This window comes from Gymnoscopelus braueri (assembly GCF_963280865.1).
Source record: "Gymnoscopelus braueri genome assembly, chromosome: 16".
Classification (NCBI taxonomy): Eukaryota; Metazoa; Chordata; class Actinopteri; order Myctophiformes; family Myctophidae; genus Gymnoscopelus; species Gymnoscopelus braueri.
Window position 1 is genome coordinate 34,707,636 of NC_137616.1, and position 21,247 is coordinate 34,728,882.

Sequence of the window (21,247 nt, forward strand, 5' to 3'; positions counted from 1 at the left end):
TGATCAACTCTACGTGGTCCATATTGCAAGACCTTAGGTGTGAAGACTGGCAGCCAGGCCCTGTATGATTCTAGTTCACATACACCATCCATGTTGTTGTCTGTCTCTGGCTGGTCTGGTTTTCTAGGCTGTTCTGCACATATAATCACAGCAATGTCTGAGGGTATACTCTTTCAAGAGGATTAAATAACATCAAGATTAAAGGTTCAAGGGTCAGGGTAATCCACAGGCTTAGGTAATCCAAATACCCCTCTTAAATACTCTAATTCCTGTAGGTCATGACGCCCATCCTTTGCGTTCTGCTCTCAATGGCCCCATAGAGAGAAATGGAAAAAACCCAGACCTATACATTTCCGATTAGGAAAGAATTGGGACACAGGTGGGACAGAGTTGACTCATCGCTTGAGCATGCATAATTAAAGCTGAGCAGAATGCTAGAAACATCCGTTTAACGAACACGTACACGCATCCATGTGCAGGACCAAAACGATAAGGCATTCAGCGCGTCTACTGTAGTTCTGTAGCGATTCAGAAGTGGACTACAGATGAGTGCTTCGTGGAAGGCAGCCAGACACATGTTGACCACATTGCCGCTGCAGCATAACAGATAAATAACCGCAGATGTGTGGACAGAAAAGAGAGTAGGGGAGAGTGAGTGAGAGGGGAGGGTGGGAAACAGGAGAGAAGAAAGAACATAAAATAGACAGGAGAGGTTTCGTAGGGCTGACCTGAATTCTTGAATGAGGACAAGAGTTGTTTGGAAAATAGATTTGAAAACTGGACGGATAAATCTGGCAGGGCATGCTGTCACAACATGCCACAGAATGTTTTATTCATCATCATTGCTTATACGAGGCAAAAACACAGATGTACAACAATGTGACCCACAGGACCATTATGCTGTATTTCAAATACATTATTAGGTAAGAAGATACAGAATATGGCATGGGGAAAAATAAACGGTGAACATGGCATCCTAAACCCTTGTTCTGTGAAGTGCATCTGAGCGACAGCTGTGCATTCTAACAGCGGGTCAGTGACTGAGCAGCTATGATGTGTGTATGAATGACTATAATATAATCATTCATACACACAAGCATATTATGCTTGTGTGTATGAGTGCAAACGTGTGTGTGTGTGTGTGTGTGTGTGTGTGTGTGTGTGTGTGTGTGTGTGTGTGTGTGTGTGTGTGTGTGTGTGTGTGTGTGTGTGCTTCACAACATTTTAGGTCAGCAAATGTTATGATGAATGTGCCACATTGTGTGTGTGTGTGTGTGTGTGTGTGTGTGTGTGTGTGTGTGTGTGTGTGTGTGTGTGTGTGTGTGTGTGTGTGTGTGTGTGTGTGTGTGTGTGTGTGTGTGTGTGTGCTTCACAACATTTTAGGTCAGCAAATGTTATGATGAATGTGCCACATTGTGTGTGTGTGTGTGTGTGTGTGTGTGTGTGTGTGTGTGTGTGTGTGTGTGTGTGTGTGTGTGTGTGTGTGTGTGTGTGTGTGTGTGTGTGTGTGTGTGTGTGTGTGTGTGTGTGTGTGTGTGTGTGTGTGTGTGTGTGTGTGTGTGGTGTGATGTATTCCTGCCTTTAGTTGTAGTGCTGGTGGCCTGGGCTGTGTGCCATCTCTCGGTGGTTACAGATCTGTTTACTCTTGCAGGCTGGCAGGAACATGAGATTTCCTCTTGGTGTGCTGTGGCTGGTTGACGGGCAAAACAGCATGGCTCTCAGCCACTCCCTACACAGCCTACCGTGACCGTGTCCCTGTACCACACACTGCGTCCAGGGGTGGAAAGTAACTAAGTCCATAGTTACATTGCAAATATTGTACTTTTTAGTTCACTACAATTATTTGACAGCTTTAGTTACTTTGTAGATTTCGATTATTAATACAAAACATTCATTAACCACTTAAGCCCGATTATTCAAAAATAGCTAATCTACAAGCTCACAGATATTTTCATATTGTGGTATTGTTAAAGTAAAACACCTGAGTACTTCTTCCACCGCTGACTGTCTGTGACTCCCCTGTGGATCACATGTGGTGTGCGGAACATAAGGGCCGCGAGCACGTGCGCACAAGCACACAATGGGTCAATGTGTTCTGTCAAAAGCCACTCACTGTTATTGTGCCTCTGTCTGTACACGCACTCAGGTGCACGCACACCCCTATGTACAGTACATAAAGAAAGATGTGCATGCACAGCACACACAAATGTCACTCACAGAAACACACGCAACATGGGTACACACATAAACACATAAACATGGGTACACACATAAACATAACAAGAGACAAAAACCCAACCCACCCACATAAATCCTTACTCTCTCTCTCGCTCACGCGCACGCACGCACACACACACACACACACACACACACACACACACACACACACACACACACACACACACACACACACACACACACACACACACACACACACACACACACACACACACACACACACACACACACACACACACACACACACACACACAATATATGATAATACAGATTATCTTGGAGTATGACTGATCTAGTTTCCTGACCAGCTTGACATGGAGGAAGACCTTGTTACAGGATCACCTACCTAATCTAAGAACAAACCGAACAAGTCTGTGTGTCACTGTCAAAGCCTCTGTTCTGGAGATAGATAGAAGTCCGAGGGGAATGGAGTTTGAGGTGACCCTCTCTGGCCCCGGCCTGGCCGCCTGTTGTTTGGCTGCTTTCTTTGGAGGTACTGGAGGTGGGCATGGCAGAGGGTCGTCAGCAGAGTGGCAACAAGGTTCATCAGCAACACTGGCAGCACATGCCAGGGTTCATTTAAAACAGGGGTTCACAAACTGTTCCATGCCAAGGACCCCCAAATAGCCATAGCCTCTGGATGCGGCCCCTAACTGTAAAATGTCTTTAAAAAGTATTCATAAATAAGCTAAACTAGCTGATTTACAAGAGCACAACGCATCGCAATGCAACATTGCAACCCCCCCTTTCCAATTTCCCCAATTGCCCCACATCACCACTTTGAAAAGCTGTGCTTTAAAAGGCCTGTTGGGAGCTCAGTTTCTGTTTCTCTACCTCCTGGGACACCTGTTTTGAATTGGGTTGATTTGGCTTGTTTTTCTGCACCATACAACATTGCACGAGCACTCACTTAGCTGATCATACGACACATGTAAGTTTAAGTTATCTTCTGTTAATCCTTTAATTAATTAATGAAATGTTAATTGAATTGACTAATTTGTGTGTGTGTCTCTCTCTCTCTTCTGTCATCGCCATGGCGCTCAGGTTGTGACAAGTTTAACAACAAGTAAATTTTTTAACAAACATTAGACTGTAGTTACAGTTGATAATTCCCTTCCTTTACCACAAATTGCAGGTTTTGCAGTTGGCCCAATGGTGTGGTATACACTTTGTAAAATATATATGAATCTAAGCTACAGTACATGTCGTTATTTGTAGTGGTATAATCCAGATACTTAAACTCAGTATGTCTCACTCTGTCATCATTATTATTCTGCCTCCTCACTGTCACAGACTGAGAGTGTTCTTTACAAGAACAGCGAGCACAATAAAACCTGCAGCATCAATATCCTCAGACAAGTCTGAATATCTGAAATTCCTCAAAGGAATGAGATTATAACATCTTTTTTGTTTGTTTGCCCATGTTCAGTGGGAGTCTTAATTTTGTCTCTTTTCTCTGTTGATAATGTAATCAAAAGGGCAGCCAGCTAAACAATACCTTTGGACATGAGAGGAGCCCTGCAGAGCCGGTACTACTAAGAAAGGCAGACAGCCAGCCATAACAACATCAAACAGCCTGCAGCCTGCAGCGCTTACACAGAGCCAGGACCCTGGACCAAAAATATGACTGTCCTGTGTTTTAAAGATAAGAATGCAGACAAGCTCGAAGGTTATTGGAAGCAATATGCGCAGGTATGAAGCACTCACAAAATTGGGAGTCACCCGGGTTCATAGGAGAAGTGTAGGGATAAAATATAACATATCTGACATCACATAAGGCATTTTGTGACTCAGCTGAAAGACGGAACTGCAGGACAATTGACATTCGAACGCCATTCAGAAGCACATCATTGTGGCATTTGGGATATAATAACTCATGTGATGTGACTTTGGGTTCTCTAAACTAGTGGTTCACAACCTTTTCAGGCTGTGACCCCCAAAATAATCAGATTTGAACTGGGGACCCCCCCCCCCCCCCCCACCCTGATAAGCACTTGTAATTGAGGAGTTGAGGATTACATTTAGTTCACACAGATAAATATTGTGAAAATATTTTCAACATTTTCTTATATTATTTGACAATTTAGCCAATATTTGACCAATTTGTTATAGTGTCGCCTAGTTTGTTGATTACATTTGATGCAGTAATGTTTTTGGTTTTTTATTGTATTAGAAAAGTCTTAAAAGCCCCCCCCCCCCCAATATCATGTGGGGACCCACATGATATTGAGAGCCACTGCTCTAAAAGGCAGTTTCATACACATATCAGTTTTGAAAAGGGTACCAGGGACCATGACTTTTAAATAACTGGGACAGAGCACCCCCTGCTGTTCACCCCACCCACGTACATCAGTGAAGGGATAATATTGATTGACTGATGTACTTTATTTAGTAAGACATGAGAAACAGTACATGGAAGTACAATTCACAATAGGTCTACTAAACTGGATAACTCATGAAAGCACCGAGCTTGTTTAAAATGAGTTCCCATGCACACAAATCATGATGGCATGTAAGAGACAGACAGATATACACTAGCCCACTATACAGAACGTCGTACGATCAGCTTACAGGTTACTGGTATGAAACATAAGAAATATGCACAAGAAAAGATATGTACAAGGTTAAGACTTTGACAGGGGCCAGTTTGGAATTGCAGCCTCCTGAATGTGTCTCTTTAGGCAGTTTTGAAAGTAAGTAGGGTTTTACACTCCTTTACTCCTTTTGGTAGGGCATTCCACATCTTTGTTGTATAGCATGAGAACGACTTCATTCCCTTTGTTGATGATCCGTGGAGCTGCCACTGGTGTTGTGATCGTGGACTTCATTTAAGTATTTTGACAGGTACTGGGGTATCCCAATTGCTGTACTAGCGACTACTGGAAAAGAAGCAGTGGGACTTGAATAATCTAACCCTTTAATTTGTTTCAACAACTTGATCGCCCAGGACTCACGTAGAGTGAGTCCTGGGCGAGGTCCACTGTAATCTTTTCCATTAGGCCCTGGCTGTGGGCAAGGAGGGCAGTATTGTTTTGATAGCGGAAGTTTAAACAACAATGTAAAAATGATAAGGTCAAGGTCAAGCCCTATCTTTCTCCCAGTGACCTTGAGAGGGTGATCCACACCTTTATCTCAACTAGGCTTGATTATTGTATAATTCACTTTATGTCGGCATAGACCAGTCGGTGCTCAGGTGTTTGCAGCAGAACGCCACTGCCCGCCTCCTCACTGGTAAAAAAGAAGCGGGATCACATTACTCCTGTTCTGGCCTCCATTCAATGGCTTCTGGTCCGCTTTAGAATTGATTTTAAGCTTTTAATGTTTGTTTTTAAAGTCAGAAATGGGCTTTCCTCGCAGACCTTCTTCAGGATTAGGCCTACACTCCACCCAGACCTCATAAGGTCGGCCGACCAGCTGTTGCTGGTTGTGCCCACGACCAGGTTAAAGACCAGAGGAAATCGAGCCTTTGCTGCGGCTGCCCCGAGGCTCTGGAATAGCCTAACGCTTAACATTAGACTAGAGCATCCCAGTCCATAGACACTTTCAAATCATTACCGAAGACATTTATTTTTCTGGCCTTTGAGCACAGCTGAAACTGGCACCCCATGTCCATAGACCCCACCTCACTGTTTTCTGCTGGGTGTATTTTAACTTGTATTTAATTTGCTGTATGTAGGCCTATGTGTTGTATATTGTTAGCTGTGTTACTGTCGTTCTCTGTGTTGTATATCACTTTGGTTGGCTTCGGTCATTTTAAATGTGCTTTATAAATGCAATTTTAGTTGAGTTGAGTAACATTTTATACCCTCTCAGAGTTATGGAGGTCCCTAAAATGTAAAGTTTTGAGAACCACGTGAGCATACAACCAGATCATGGTCGACTCTGGGTGGGAAAAGAATAGGGTATGGTAGCCATGAACTGGGCCTGGAAACTGAATGAATGTTGCTCCAGACAGTCTCATGAAGGTCATTTATCGTTTTTTGGGCGGTGAAACCGCCCCTATATGTGAGGTTTGGACATCGACATTCGCTGCACTGTGATTGGCCACCATTGTACCCCCCCACCCATTGCACCCCCCAACCCTGTGCTGTGATTGGCCACCAGTGTACCCCCCTAACCCTGCACCGTGATTGGCCAATCACAGTCTATTCAGTACTGTGATTGGCTAGTGAAACATGACACATGTGCATAGCCTTATAAATAGGACTATGCACTTTAAAAAAACACATTTATGTTTTTTTTAAGTTAGGGGTGTACAATGGTTGGTCCACAATATTACTTTTCTTTAAGTGAACTTCCATCACTGTGATGACCACTGTGACCACACCGCCCACTTCACACTGGGTGTGATTTTTTATAGGCCTATTGACCTGTCTATTTCTCATAAAAAGTGCTTGTTCAATATAAGGCTGAAAATCACCACCTCAGAATGAAATGATACAGGTAAATTATACATTTCCTGAATCCTTAGGGTTGTGTCAGTATTCCAGTTTTTGTGTTTTGTGTCTCTGGTGTTTGATGACACAGGACTAAAAGACAATATATGGATTAGCCGGAAATTGTGGAAAATGTTGTGTTATTAAAAGTTTGAAGAGCTCCAGTTACCACTACTTGTCATACATGTTCACAAAATGGCTTAAGCTCAGTGTCCCCTTAAAAATGGGAACAACTATACTGCCCTGCCAAGGCAAAGTGCAGTAACTACGAAAAAAATAATCACTGAAAAATGGGTTTAAAAGTGATTTAACTGGTCAACCAAATGAGATATCGGCATATAAGTGATATTACACTAATTGTACATCTGTTCTTGAGGTAATTGTTTATCCCCCAAAATCACAATGGCTAATTTGACCTTTGGGATACACAAATAAGTCGGTGTGTCCAAAAACGTAGTTACTGCACTTTGGCTTGACAGGGCAGTATAATAGGCTATAAAACATTGCAATTTGTCCTGAATATGAGCCAATACCCACCAGTGTTTAAAATGCCATGTTTCAATGGAGGAGGGTAACTTTAGCAGCTGATAACACTAATTTAGCTGTGACTCAGGAAGGGTTTATCATACCAAAACATTATCTATTAGCCTGATTGTCTATGACCGGCCGTGACCTTGACAATCAGGCTATTTTAGATAATGTTGTCTACTCGCCGGCACGAGTAGAAAAGCAACGTGCGGACAATCCTCCTACCATAATTGGCGGCCAAACTCATGGAGTGTACACAAGTGTATGGGGCGTGTATGGGGCCAGTCTCCAAGCACACACATGGCCCAACTAACTCCACATTTTCCCCCAAAATTCCTCAATATTCTGCCTGTAACACCAGCTGCTTCCCATACCGTTACTCTACTTGCACGATGTACAATTAATATCAAACGCATTATGCCCCAATACTTATGCAAATCACTTCGCCAGCTCGCAATTTACTTCCGGATGGTTCTTTTAACAGCCAATCATCATCATCTGCGACCAAAACTGAGCACCTTCGTTGCCACATCCGTAAAACGGGCAAGAAACAAGCGCTGTCGTGGTCTATGCAAACGGCTGGGCTCCGTGATTGTTGTGCGAGCCCAGCTGGACAGCACAATCACCGTCATTTCTCTAATAAATCGCCCTGTCATTCATATTGTCAAGACTTTGAGGTCATTGCAGCCTCCTAATAATGTAACGAATGTTTATGTCCACTACTGTGATAGCGGCGATCGTTGTATTTCCATGATTAGGGGTGCTTAACATGAGCCGTTAGCATGCGGCTAACGCTAATGCACTTTCACCGTTAGCATGTAGCTAACGTGGTCAACGTGGCCTGATATATTTGGATTCTGTTGCTGCTGGTTGTTGCTAATAGTGTCTAAAGCATGTATGTGAATGCTTATGTCCATTACTATGTTGGCATTAGTTGGGTTTAAGGATTATTAGCCAAGAGCTGCCTATAATGGGCCGTTAGTGTGTAGCTAAGCTAAGGAACGCGTAGCGTTAGCATGCGGCTAATGCTAACGCTGTTGTCGTGACTCAAACGGCTATGTTAAACATCTTATCAACAACCTGTATGAACGTTACTGTGGTCAATGTCATCAATGCTAACTAATTAGCCCGTTGAACAGTGTTATTTTGGTGTATTTTGTGGGTTTTTGTGACACAATGTCACGTCCAAATGATCACCCTCATCAGCCTTGGAGAGACACAGCCGACATCACAGTCAGCCGCAGCAACGGGAGAGGAGATATTGTGTCTTTTGGACAAACAGCAGCGTGGTGCTGATGTTTGTTGTGTGAAGCAGCTTATGTCAGAGTGTTTGTGTTGGAGCGCCTCAATGCGGCTGCAGAGTTCATGTGCAACCTCTAATACGTCGTACATACATGTTGAAAAATCTTTAGAAAACAGCTGATCTACAAGCTCACAACAAATCGCAAAGCCACGCGTTGTGAGCGTGTACACCGGCTATTTATAAAATAGCCAAAGTATATAGGGATACAGTGGTTAATGCAGGTTTTATAATAATTATATACATCTACAGTTTACAAAAGGACAATATTTGCCTCTGAGATGTAGTCGAGTAGAAGTACAAGTACTGAAAATTGAAGATAATCCAGTAAAGTTAAAACCCCTCAAATTTGTACAGTACTTGAGTACAAACAAATGTACATTATCTATCTATCTATCCATCAGCATAAAACGAATATTCTATCTATCTATCTATCTATCTATCTATCTATCTATCTATCTATCTATCTATCTATCTATCTATCTATCTATCTATCTATCTATCTATCTATCTATCTATCTATCTATCTATCTATCTAACTATATATCTATCTATATCTAGCCTGTCTGTCTCTCTGTGAGCACATTACTTAATAAGATGTATGATGATTCATTATATTATTATATGATTATAAGATAATGATTATACGTGCCCCATGATTATTATTATAACATCATATATCTTAATCAAATATAATAATCATACGATATAATTAATCATCATATAAGTTATTAATAATCATAATAAAATAACAATATATTGCCCATTTTCGCCCCGCCGTTTCACCATTTATATATGTTTATATGTATATGTATATAGAGAGAGAGAGAGAGAGAGAGAGAGAGAGAGAGAGAGAGAGAGAGAGAGAGAGAGAGAGAGAGAGAGAGAGAGAGAGAGAGAGAGAGAGAGAGAGAGAGAGAGAGAGAGAGAGAGAGAGAGAGAGAGAGAGAGAGAGAGAGAGAGAGAGAGAGAGAGAGAGAGATGAGAGAGAGAGAGAGAGAGAGAGAGAGAGAGAGAGAGAGAGAGAGAGAGAGAGAGAGAGAGAGTAAAGTACAAATGCCTCAAAAAGTGCAGTACAAGTACTTATTTACTCACCTCTGTAATTTAATTCATGAATCCCAGGATCCATTCTCTTTTGGACTCCTCTTAGGACATGATTATGTCTCCAACAGACTATGATAGGCTACTTTACAGGTCAGTGATAGGCAGGAGTAGGCAGCTTTAGCTTTAAAGGTGCGAATGGGCCAGCCAATGTATCACTGCAGTAACGTGACTGGCGGCCGGCGGCTGTGTCTATTGCTGTCGGAGCAGATTAATTTTTCTGGCAAATCTTCACTGACCGGGCCATGGCCCCACTGGCCCTCATGACACTACGCCAGTGATCGGCGCTGCCAAGTGGGCGCTATGTGGGCGTGGGCGCTAGATGTGAGGCCGGCGCAGCCGGCCGAACTTCTAGTCATATAAATACACACACAGGGAGAATAAGGTCGATTCCGGCCCAAACCACAACTTTGTTCAACTAAGGCTATGATGCTTGCTTACTTGTAGCATACATGCCATTGCCTACTGTACCAAGTAATGTCAGGTAACATAGATAGCCTACTCTTGTATTCATTGCATCTGTCATTCATATAAGACGTGCAAATTGACGTGAGATGATCAAAGCATTAACATTTAAACACGCATTATTTTATTCATTATTCTCTCGTTCCCCAGGTGAATAGTTATTATTTATTTTATTTTACCGTCAGAGCGTAGGCCTTTCACACAGAAGGTCGTTGGTTCAATCCCTACTCGGGGTCGACGTCAGCAAGGGCATGCGGTCGCAACGGGTTCCTAACGCCAAATCAAAAGGGTTCAGATCTGAGCCAAGTCTGAAGTCTCCTGCAGGAGGCACGTCTGAAGCCTGTCCTGGACGGGAGTCTCACTCTCTAGAGTAGACGTAAAAACAGATGATGATGACGATGATGATGGTCAGAGTGAGACACAAATCCAACACTAAAGAATGACACAATTTGTATTAATGTTTTCATCATATGGAGTGCCAACTTCAAGGAGGTTGATCACTTCACCTGGCAATTTATTTTATTAACGTCTCTCTTGTCTGTCTGAGGGAGTCCGACACAAATAGCATACATTTCTAAGTAGCCTACATTATATTTTGCCTAATTTAACTGAAATATATTTAAGTTAAATTAGTGCTTTTACACAAATTCAGTTGGGCTTGTGAATTGTACACTTTAACCAACTATTTTATGCTATTTATATGGCTTCCTGGTTTGCTTGAGAGTAATGATTGAATTTTAATATGGGAGTTGAGGTGTATTCGTAATCGGATAATGTCCCAGAAAAATACAATATTTCTCAGGTTTCAGCGAGGATCGAACTCGCGACCCCTGGGTTACAAGACCAGTGCTCTAACCACTGAGCTATGGAGCCAATCAGATCGCGTATTTATTGGAACTACAGTAACGTCGTGAATGCGTAGGCGGCAGGCGGTCAAGTCAGGCCAAAAAGCAACGCCTTGCTCACTTCCTTGTTGCGTACAAATTGCCCAGCTCTACTTTATTTTGTAGTGATTTCAGAGTAATCGTAGGTTGACAGACATGGGTTTTTTTCATCTCATTTTGTCCTTTTGCGGTTATGCACTTTTGTTCCTGTCTGTTGTTATTTTAGTGGCATTTATCGGGTTTTGTGTTCTTCTCAAATACAGTCATTGGAAGTATGATCGCATTCCAGGACCACCAAGAGACAGGTAATGTTAAGTATAGGAACATTTTCTCTGGTTTGTTCTCACTTCTCGCTGTATAAGCATTACATTAATTGTTTACATTTCTTCCAACAGTTTTTTCCTCGGACATATGCCATCATTAATTAGGGCGACGCAAAAAGGAAATATGCACGACAAATTCTTGGAATGGTGAGAATATATATATATATATATAGGCTATATAGAAAACGTCCAGTTTTCATTTGAATAATATTAATATTTCCCAAATGTAAATTTTTTAATATAAGGGTTTGCTCAAACTTGATTTGTAATAACATATTTTTCTTTTAGATTAATACTTGTTTATATGATGTTTTTGCATATTTTTGTATATTATTGTTTGTCTTTAAATGTTTCCATAAATTGAATACGCAGGACCCCAATGGAAACAAGCCAAAGTGCTTTCTTGGGTTTATCCTAATAGCATCCTTTTTGTATGAAACTGTACCTATTCAATCAATCAATCAATTACCTTCTGACTCTAGAGGCAGAGGTCCCCATTTACTGTGAGGGGGGGGGGGATAATAATACTGAAGATTAATTCTTATTAAATGGAGGATTTATATGACATCAAACATCATCCACATGTGTGTGGTGAGGATGTCACCCCCTGGAATGGATTTGCAGAAATTGCAAGAATGGGGGTCATTAATCACAGAATTTCATAAATCACCATTTCTGGTGGAATGTAAAAAAAAAACTTTGATCACTATGCTGCTCTCCCCAGGTCTCAGATCTATGGACCAGTGTACAGGATCAACAATTTGCATAAGGTTATGCTGGGTGTGAGCTGTCCAGAGGCTACCAAGGTAAATAACACCTGGGCTTGGTTTGCACATGACCATAATTAACCACTTAAACCCCAGCATCCTTATTGTGGGGAAGGCTTTCACAGAAAATATATACTATTTTCAGTGAAAGCTTACCCCACAATAACAGAAAACAGAAAACACACTAGTACAGAGCCCTGAGGGACTCCGGTCACCCATATAGGGTTTAAGTGGTTAAATTACTGTTCGAATGAGGGACCTGCTTAGCCTGGTTCCTGAGGAATCTGCCAGAACTAATCTTGGCAGATTAGGTCTGGCCCCTCTCAGTTGAGAATGGATTTCTCTCCCTCCGAAGTTGTGAGGGACCAATCAGGGCCCGGTATGCAAATATGGGTCAGGTTAGGCATTTTTTTTAATCCGCCCCTTGGAAATGCACCTTCCATACAGAGATTCCAGACTAATATCTACGCAGTGATATTAGTCGGGCCATTCCAGGCTAGGACCTGCTGACACATGAAAAGCAAACACCAATGTTTTAGTTAGTGTTCACTTTACTGCTCACACTTTTGTTTAATTACATGGTTAACATTCATCATAACAATGTGTCAAAAACCAAATTAACTGATTCTTTGGATTCTGCCTCTTGTATTGATCTTTGTTGCAGGAAATCCTCATGTCCCCAAAGTACCTCAAAGATAAGCTGTTCTACCAGCGGGTTTCCTCTATGTTTGGGCTGAGGTACAGTAATTCACTAATTCACTAGTCCAGGAACTCTTAAAGGTACTCCGGTTAGGACAGCCTTGTTGAAGTATTACAAATACCATGTGTTCACAATATGAAGAGCAGTGCTGGAACTATCAAATATAATAACAAATACATTTCCTTAGTTTGTCTTTTAATCATGTAAGGAAAGCAAATGGCCAAATCTTCTTTTCAGTGCTTCTCTAATTTATGCTCCGTCATACGACGCAGTATGAATCAGGCTTTAACCGTGACCCTTGTCACTAGTGGTACGTAGAGTGAGTCCTGGGCGAGGTCCACTGTAAATCTTTTCCATTATGCCCTGGCTGTGGCAATATTGTTTTCATTGCGGAAGTTTAAACAACAATGTACAAATGATTGAAACATCTCATATATAGAAGTTTGGACCTATCCTTTATTTACCCAGGTAAGTAGCTAAGATAAGCTTATTTTCAGCCATGCCCTGCACGCACGCACACCATAGGTTCAGCAGGCAGGTTTGTAGTCACCTTAATTGTGTGGGCGATAAGAGTCATTTCCCTATCCAGAGTCTGACCACAATATCTCTCCACAAGGTTCCTTGGCAGTGGCCTGCTCACAGAACATGACCATGACAAATGGTACAAACAGCGACGCATGATGGACCCTGCCTTCAGCAGCCTGTAAGGCATCTCTGCAATTCACTTAGTTCAGGATACCTATGGGAGCTGTTAACACCACAGGGAACAAGAGTGGTGAAAGACTCGCACAACCACAAAAAGTTTAAGAATGACTCCTTAGACAGAGACTAGACAAATACACTTATTTCTTTATTATTTTACATGCTCAGTTGCTCACGCACAAAAGTGCATTTATGATGGTGTGCAACTTTAACAATTGCAGTAATGTTTGACTGTAATAATAATAATAATAGAACACTTTATTTGTATAGCACTTCTCAAAAGCAGAATTACAAAGTTCTTCACACAATAAATACAATACACATGTAGACAACTGCATAGGAAACAAAAACAGGGTAAACTAAAATAGGAAGATTAAACATTAAAAAACTTTGTATAAATGTATTTTAAGAAGAGATTTAAAACAAGGCACCTCTTCAGTGAGCCCGGTTTCCTCTAGCAGGGCATTCTAAAGTGAAGGTGAAGCCCCAAAACAAGTGTGTGGTGGCATGGTATGCAAACATATGCAAACTTCCAACACCTATACACCTCACAGTGTTTACAATACACATTGAGGAAAACAAAAACAACGTATAAATAAAAGCAAATAATAATTATGGACACAACTAAAACACAAAAGAAAAAATAGAAATAAACAAATGAATGATTATAATATAAATGAAATAAAGTAGGACGATTACAGCATTCCTTATTTACCAGAATTCCAACATAATCTATCAATAAACGTTTATCTATTTAGATTCTAGAATGTATGCCTTGTGAATGTTATTCACACGATCCTAGTTTATTGCCTAATGCTATTCATGAGCCGGAAACAGCATCAAACGCACAACATACTGTACAAGAATGTGTGCTGAGCTATTGTTGCTTTTTTCCCTTCTAGATACCTTAGAGGCTTGACAGGCGCCTTCAATGACACCTCAGAGAAGTTCATGGATAAACTTGAAGAGGTTGCTGATGGGAAAACAGATGTCAACATGCTCCACCTAATCAACGATGTTACACTTGATGTCATTACCAAGGTACGGTGCCCTTAATGGTCCTGATATATCCTGTTTCCCAGCATCTATCAGTTTTAATACATGCACTAAAACAGTGAACATCATTAGATCACCTTCATGTCATATATGCATTTGTAGACTTACTGTAGCAGGCCATGCTTTTCTTCAGTTTACCAACTTAAAGCACAATTTTTCTATACGCAATCCCAGAGTAAGCAGGGAATTGCAACAACAAGACTGTTTCAATTCGGCCGCGCTACCTCCTGAGACACTGCCGCCCAATATTTATTTTCTAAAATAGCAGAAACAGCACACCTGTAAGCTGAAATTGAGCTGGGACTACAGTTACCGTAGCGCACAGAGCCTACTGGTCATTACTTTACATAGTGGGAAGAATGGATGTATGGAAGTGTTGCTTGTACTTAGGCTGTCCTGAAATATGTCCTAATATTGTCCTAATATGTCCTAATATTTAGAGAAATTTAAAGTTTAAAATATAAAAGTAGTAGTAGTAGGCGAGAATTAGCAAGCTGGACATTTAGACTGAATGTTTCCTTTATCCTCATCTTGCACTAATGCACGCAACTGTTTTGCCAGGTTTTATTTTTGTTGTTTCTCATAAGCGCGCATCCGTTGTCCGTCAACAACACAGTAGTCTGTGCCTTGACTTCAGTGCACTGACTCTCTCCCAGCCCCGCCAGCCCCGCCCCCTTGCTTCAACAATATGGGAATAGGCAGTTCGCGTATGGGTCAGCTCCCAGCTTTAATGTGTCAGGGCGTGGCTCCCTAGCTTAGCTACCTCCCTGGGTAAATATTTTAAAAAAGGGTGTGAGAAGATTTTAAAGAGCAAGGGATGTGCTTATCAAAAGATTTGTCTTTATAAGTATAAATTCCTTTATATACAGTATGTGTGCCCTCTATTGTTTGAAATGTAGGTTGCGTTTGGGGTGGATTTAGACCTGCTGAGGAAAGCTGAGTCACCATTTCCCAAATCCATTGAGATCTGCCTGAAGGGGTTGGTTATACATATCCGAGACATATTCTTTAAGGTATGCATTCATGGCACATTTATTTGAGATTGATATTGCAAAGATAATCATGTATCAGTGTACCTTATTCATGAGTTTGTGCCCTAAAACTCTGGCCTTTCCAGTACAAACCAAAGAACTGGGCATTTGTCAAAGAGGCGAGGCAGGCATGCCAGTTTCTGCGGACCACAGGAGCAAAGTGGATTAACGACAGAAAGTTCGCCATGCAGAATGGTGAAGATGTGCCCAAGGACGTCCTCACACAGATCATTAAAACTGCTGGCAAAGGTTGCACTTCTTTAATCATTTACAATAAATATTAAGGCTGGGAAATATATCAATATTGTGATATGCAGTTGCTATTGCCTGGATTTGCATATCTTATTTTGTTATCGTAGGTATTATTCAATGCTAAATGAATATAGGTTAAACCTTCGATATACATTTAAATGAAGGTTTACTTTGCATCAGCATATTACTCTATTAAATTGGAAATCTGTGACTTATGTCCTACCCGGGAATTGAACCCCTGTCTCCGGGGTTCAAAATCTCTACTGTTCAGCTTGTTGAAATGCCCAATTTAGCAGCTGGAAGCAGTACAGAGGCGCTTAAAGTGCAACCAAAAAGTGCTTTATTCACCTACAAAAAATACGAAAGACATAAAAACAGGAGCTCCAACACAGGTGACAAGGTGGTGCCTAGCTCTCATTCTACCACCAACTGAGTTTATAGACAGCCTTTTATACTCAGCTGGGTATACAAATACAAATACAAATACAAATACATTAATACATATAACATTAACTCTCATAAAATATATGAAAACTCCATGAACTACAGTGTAGTTAGAATCATTAATGGTGTAGTTACTACACCATTAATGATTCTACTACAACATTACACGACAACAATATCCTTAGCAATTTCACAACCCCCCTCTGCCATTCAGACTTGGTCCAGCCCAATTACACTGGCAACAGAACGGCACAACTTGAACAGGTACATGTCAAGCTTTAATAAAGTGCAAATACCCAAAGTGCCAATATGCTGTGCAAATATTGTTCAATTAATAAGGGTCAATCTATATGTGCAAAAATAGGTAACAGATACCTCTCTGTTACACAGCTATAACATGTATATAATAAGCATGTTTGGGCAGAGGATAAACTCTGCTTTGACCTTCATGCAATACATCTTGTCAACCAGTAGTGGTCCTAACCGAACACAGGATCTACATTTCTCAATAGAAAAGCAGGGAGACCACCTCATATAGATTGGTCAAAATACAATTTTATTCACTAAAAACGTTATGGATTGCAGATTTAACTCATTTTATTTTTTATTACAGAGGAAAGCATGGATAAAGAGGATGAAGAAGTGATGGTGGACAACTTCATGACATTCTTCATTGCGGGTGAGTCTCTATTATATTGCTTTATCGCAATGCCTTGTGAGCTTAATTGTAGCGTGCTGTTTTTTATTTTTTTGAAAACAATATATTGGGCAGAAGTGTCTCAAGGGGTGGTGCGGCCGTCTAGGAATATCATTGAGCACGACACTGAACCCCTAACTGTTCCCAAAGAGCAGGCAGGTGCCCTTTGTGGCCGACTCTGTGGCCGGTTTGTGAATGTGTTTTACATCGTAAAGTGCTTTGGGTTCTATAGTAGTTGACTAGAAATGAGCTACAACTTACCATTTGAAATCTTTCGGCAATTTTCCCCTATAATGCCACCCCCAAAATAGGGACACCGGGTAGCCAGTGTTTGTCTTATGCTATCGGTTATAGTGTTAATATTATCTTACATTTTTTAGGACAAGAAACAACTGCTAATCAACTTGGCTTTTGCATCATGGAGCTAGGAAGACAACCTGACATACTAGAGAAGTAAGACATGATAATTTCTATCCACTAAACTCTAGTGACTAGACTAGAGGGTGCTTGTGATCACTTGCTCAACTGTGACACTATTATAACATGTCTACTGTGTCACGAGCATAACTAAGATATAGACATATGCAGCTATGAGCTTGTATATCTGCTATTTTTGAATAGCCAAAGAAATCTAAAGTGACACAGATGCGTTCCAGGTCTTAATGGGTTAATACATTATTATAACATTATTTTCAACATTTCCTGCAGATATTTCAAGGTTATTTCATGCTAGCAACACAGCAGAAAAACATGAACACTAACACCCTCTGGTGGATAAGAATTACACATTGCCCATTAACTTTCTTTCCCCTTGAAATTTCATATTGCAGTTGCAGCAGCGTACCTGGATTATGTGACGAAAGAGTTGCAAGACAGTTTGTTTAGTAATTAGTAGACAATGTGAAAGTGCTCACTCCCTGGAATAACTTGTTTCTGTTGTCAACGTTTTTTCTTGTGGTCCATTTTAGAGTTTAGTGCTCAATATTAAAATTGACTAGATAGAAACAAATGTTAATACAAATGTATACATAGTCGTACAACTCTTTTGCAGATTTTCTTTTCTTTCAACTGAACAGTGTTGAAAATAGAGTAAGTCATTTTGGTTAAGCGATAGAGTCATGTAACAGAGTATGAATTAGAGTAAGCCATTGTCCCACATGACTTCTTACCTGATTTCTCAGAGCAAAGAAAGAGGTGGATGATGTTATCGGAATGAAGCGGGAGATTACCTACGAGGACCTGGGCAAACTGACCTACCTCTCACAGGTACATATCACAGAGTTACAAATACTCTCTCCATCGTTCCTCTAATAATAGCGCCAATTCATTGACTGTTCTATCTATAGCTAAGGCATGGCTTGCTCTTAGGATTTGAAACAATAATTGCCTCACTTCTCCTCCTTACAACCTCCCCCCAGGTACTAAAAGAGACTCTCAGACTGTATCCCACAGCTCCAGTGACATCTCGCGTACTAACCAAAGACTTTGTCATCAATGGAGTACCCATTCCTGGAGGCGTCGTCTGCATTGTGAGTCTCTTAGCTACGAATGCTTGTTCCTGTAAGCAACATGTCTTCAACTGAAGGTTTAAGGAAGCTAAAATGGGTTTAGCAATGGTCCTGGGTCCTTGGAAGGCGACTGATGAAGTACTGACCACATAATAATGATTTAAATGTTATAGAAAGATGTCAACTGGATTTCCCTGACATTCACAGTTCAGTTCCTATGTGGCCGGGAGACTGGAGCAAAATTTTAAGGACCCAGATACGTTTGATCCGGACAGATTCCACCCAGATGCTCCCAAGTAAGTCACTAACTTAGTCACAAAAATGACAATTTGTACATGGTAATACATTTAACCACTTAAGCCCTATTTTATACTTCATCTAACAGGGGTATTGTGTGCTGAAAATAGCCAATCTACAAACTCACAATGCTTTGTGATGCAACGCATTATGAGCTTATAGATTTTTGCAATTTTGTAACCTTTCTGAACATTTACCTGTAATGACCCAAATACGGATAGCAGGTAGAAACCCAGACTATTCATTTTATGAATAGTCTGGGTGATGAAAAACACTCCCTCACTACCATTCAAACCATTCAATTCCTGGCTGGGCACTCCAACAAACACAATTGCCAACGTTTGCAGGTGGGAAACCAACAGGTGATTGTGTCCTTGTTGTAGTTTTAAAAAAGATATCTTGATATATACGTACATAGGATGATGTGCCAAGTAGAAGAATAAAATAAAATCTACATAAAATATAAAAATAATAATCTAATTGTTTTTGCTTTTATTAAAACATTTAATTGTGTTTTATGACTAACAGCACACACTGTAAATTCCTCAGTGTTCCTTTAACACTGTGTAAAAATGGACCCAATTACACACCAGGGGTTGGATCAAGAATGATGAGTGGGGTTTTATCCTTCTATACACCCCCATATAACTATGTGTTACTTTAGGTAAAATGCACTGTAAATAATGAGTGTGTCATCTGTTTTTCAAGGCCGTACTACTGCTACTATCCCTTTTCTCTGGGACCACGATCATGTGTGGGAAAGAATTTTTCACAGGTGTGGACACACACACACACACACACACACACACACACACACACACACACACACACACACACACACACACACACACACACACACACACACACACACACACACACACACACACACACATGCTTGAAATAGAGTTTTGAATTATTGAGTAATTTTAGGTTAATATGATGAACACGTTTTGTTTCGCATTGTTCCACCTTGTGATTCACCTAGTTTACCAAGTAATTCAGTCAGACTGGTTCACCATGATTTAAGAAAAGCTGTGTGACTGAAATGTTGCCTCTAAACTAAAACATTTTACATGTGAAAGCTTTTTAACCGTTTCAGTTAACATATTTTTTTGCCCCCCTTTTAGTTGTAATGTTAATTAACTTTAATAACCCTCACTCGTACATCCACACGCATCATTGATCAGCTTGTTGTTGCTGTGTGCTTTCAGATGGAGGCCAAGCTGGTGATGGCAAAACTGCTGCAGAGGTTTGACTTCCCCCAGGTTCCTGGACAGTCCTTTGACATCCAGGACACCGGCACTCTCAAGCTTAGGAATGGAGTAGTCTGCACCATCAATCACAGAAAGGACTAGATCACTGGTTCACACTATGGGGTCTGGGGACCTCCAGGGATTCTTGAGGGGGTTCCAGGGGGTCCCCAGCTAAATGTTTTACAGTTTGTAACCAAATGCACACTTATGGGTCTTTAACTCAGAGAATGTACTAATGGAATAACATTCTATTTGTACCCTCCCAGAGTCAGTTAAAAACTGAGGATTTTATAGTGTAGATTGGGGTCCCAGATACAAAATGTTAGCAAATGGGGGTCTGGGCTGGGTTATTGAAATGAGAGGAAATTATATGTTTTTGGTCCAAGAGGCCTCTTGGACCTAAAACACACATACAGTACTGTAACAAATACTATACTGGCACGCTTTGTATTCACTGTTTGAATGTTTGAATGTTTTGCTATTTGCACACTGCACAATTAAGAATTAAGGCTAGACTAGTTTATGGGCAGTGTATGGGCAGTTAACATTGTATAGGGAAGGCAGTGGCTCAGGGGTAGAGTGTCCGGTAGAGCGACCGGATGGGAACTGTTAGGTTCCCAGTTCGATCCCGGATTCCCCCAGAGTTAGTGTCGAAGTGTCCTTGAGCAAGACGCTGAACCCCTAATTGCTCCCGATGAGCAGGTTGGTGCCTTGCATGGTTTCCTCCGCCATCGGTATGTGTGTGTGAATGGGTGAATGTAATGCACAATCTATGTAAAGCGCTTTGGATAAAACCGCTATATAAATTGACCATTTTGTACAACAATACCATGAACAGTGTAAATGTAGTATAACATGGGCTGTCCCATCAGGAACCAAACACTAACACTTGTGATATGAATGCTGATTGAGAATTTGAGAGGTGGTGGTGACTTTTGTTTCATTATCAGTGCTTGCTTAATGCTTATGCATATTAACGTTTTTTTATATATGACAAAATTGGTCTTTAATAGATCCATAACAGCTCATCTTGAATATAACCTGATTTGCACAGATAAACCTATGGATATTGTATACAACTGCAGGGATTGAATTGTTTTTAAAGTTTTAATTTACATATTAAATGCCAAAATATTATAAAATACATGTTTATCCCCTCTGTGTTTTCAATGAGCACACGTACATATTTTGCATTATAGCTTCTTCATCCGGCTTCTTCCCCATATGTCATGGAAACGCTACTGCTGTTTTCAGTGATTTGAACA

At 40.8% G+C, this 21,247-nt stretch overlaps 1 protein-coding gene across 1 annotated transcript; it reads left to right on the top strand.

Annotated features, from left to right (window-relative positions):
- The first annotated feature begins 11,025 nt into the window (after positions 1-11,025).
- On the top strand, positions 11,026-20,359 carry LOC308102546 (cholesterol 24-hydroxylase-like). Its single transcript, XM_080452307.1, has 15 exons — positions 11,026-11,257; positions 11,348-11,422; positions 12,000-12,081; positions 12,707-12,780; positions 13,359-13,445; positions 14,347-14,485; positions 15,400-15,513; positions 15,618-15,780; positions 16,841-16,906; positions 17,305-17,377; positions 18,106-18,190; positions 18,343-18,453; positions 18,640-18,728; positions 19,438-19,504; positions 19,941-20,359. The coding sequence occupies exons 1-15, from the start codon at positions 11,109-11,111 to the stop codon at positions 20,082-20,084; spliced, it is 1,518 nt and encodes a 505-aa protein (XP_080308433.1). The 5' UTR covers positions 11,026-11,108; the 3' UTR covers positions 20,085-20,359.
- The last annotated feature ends 888 nt before the right edge of the window (positions 20,360-21,247 follow it).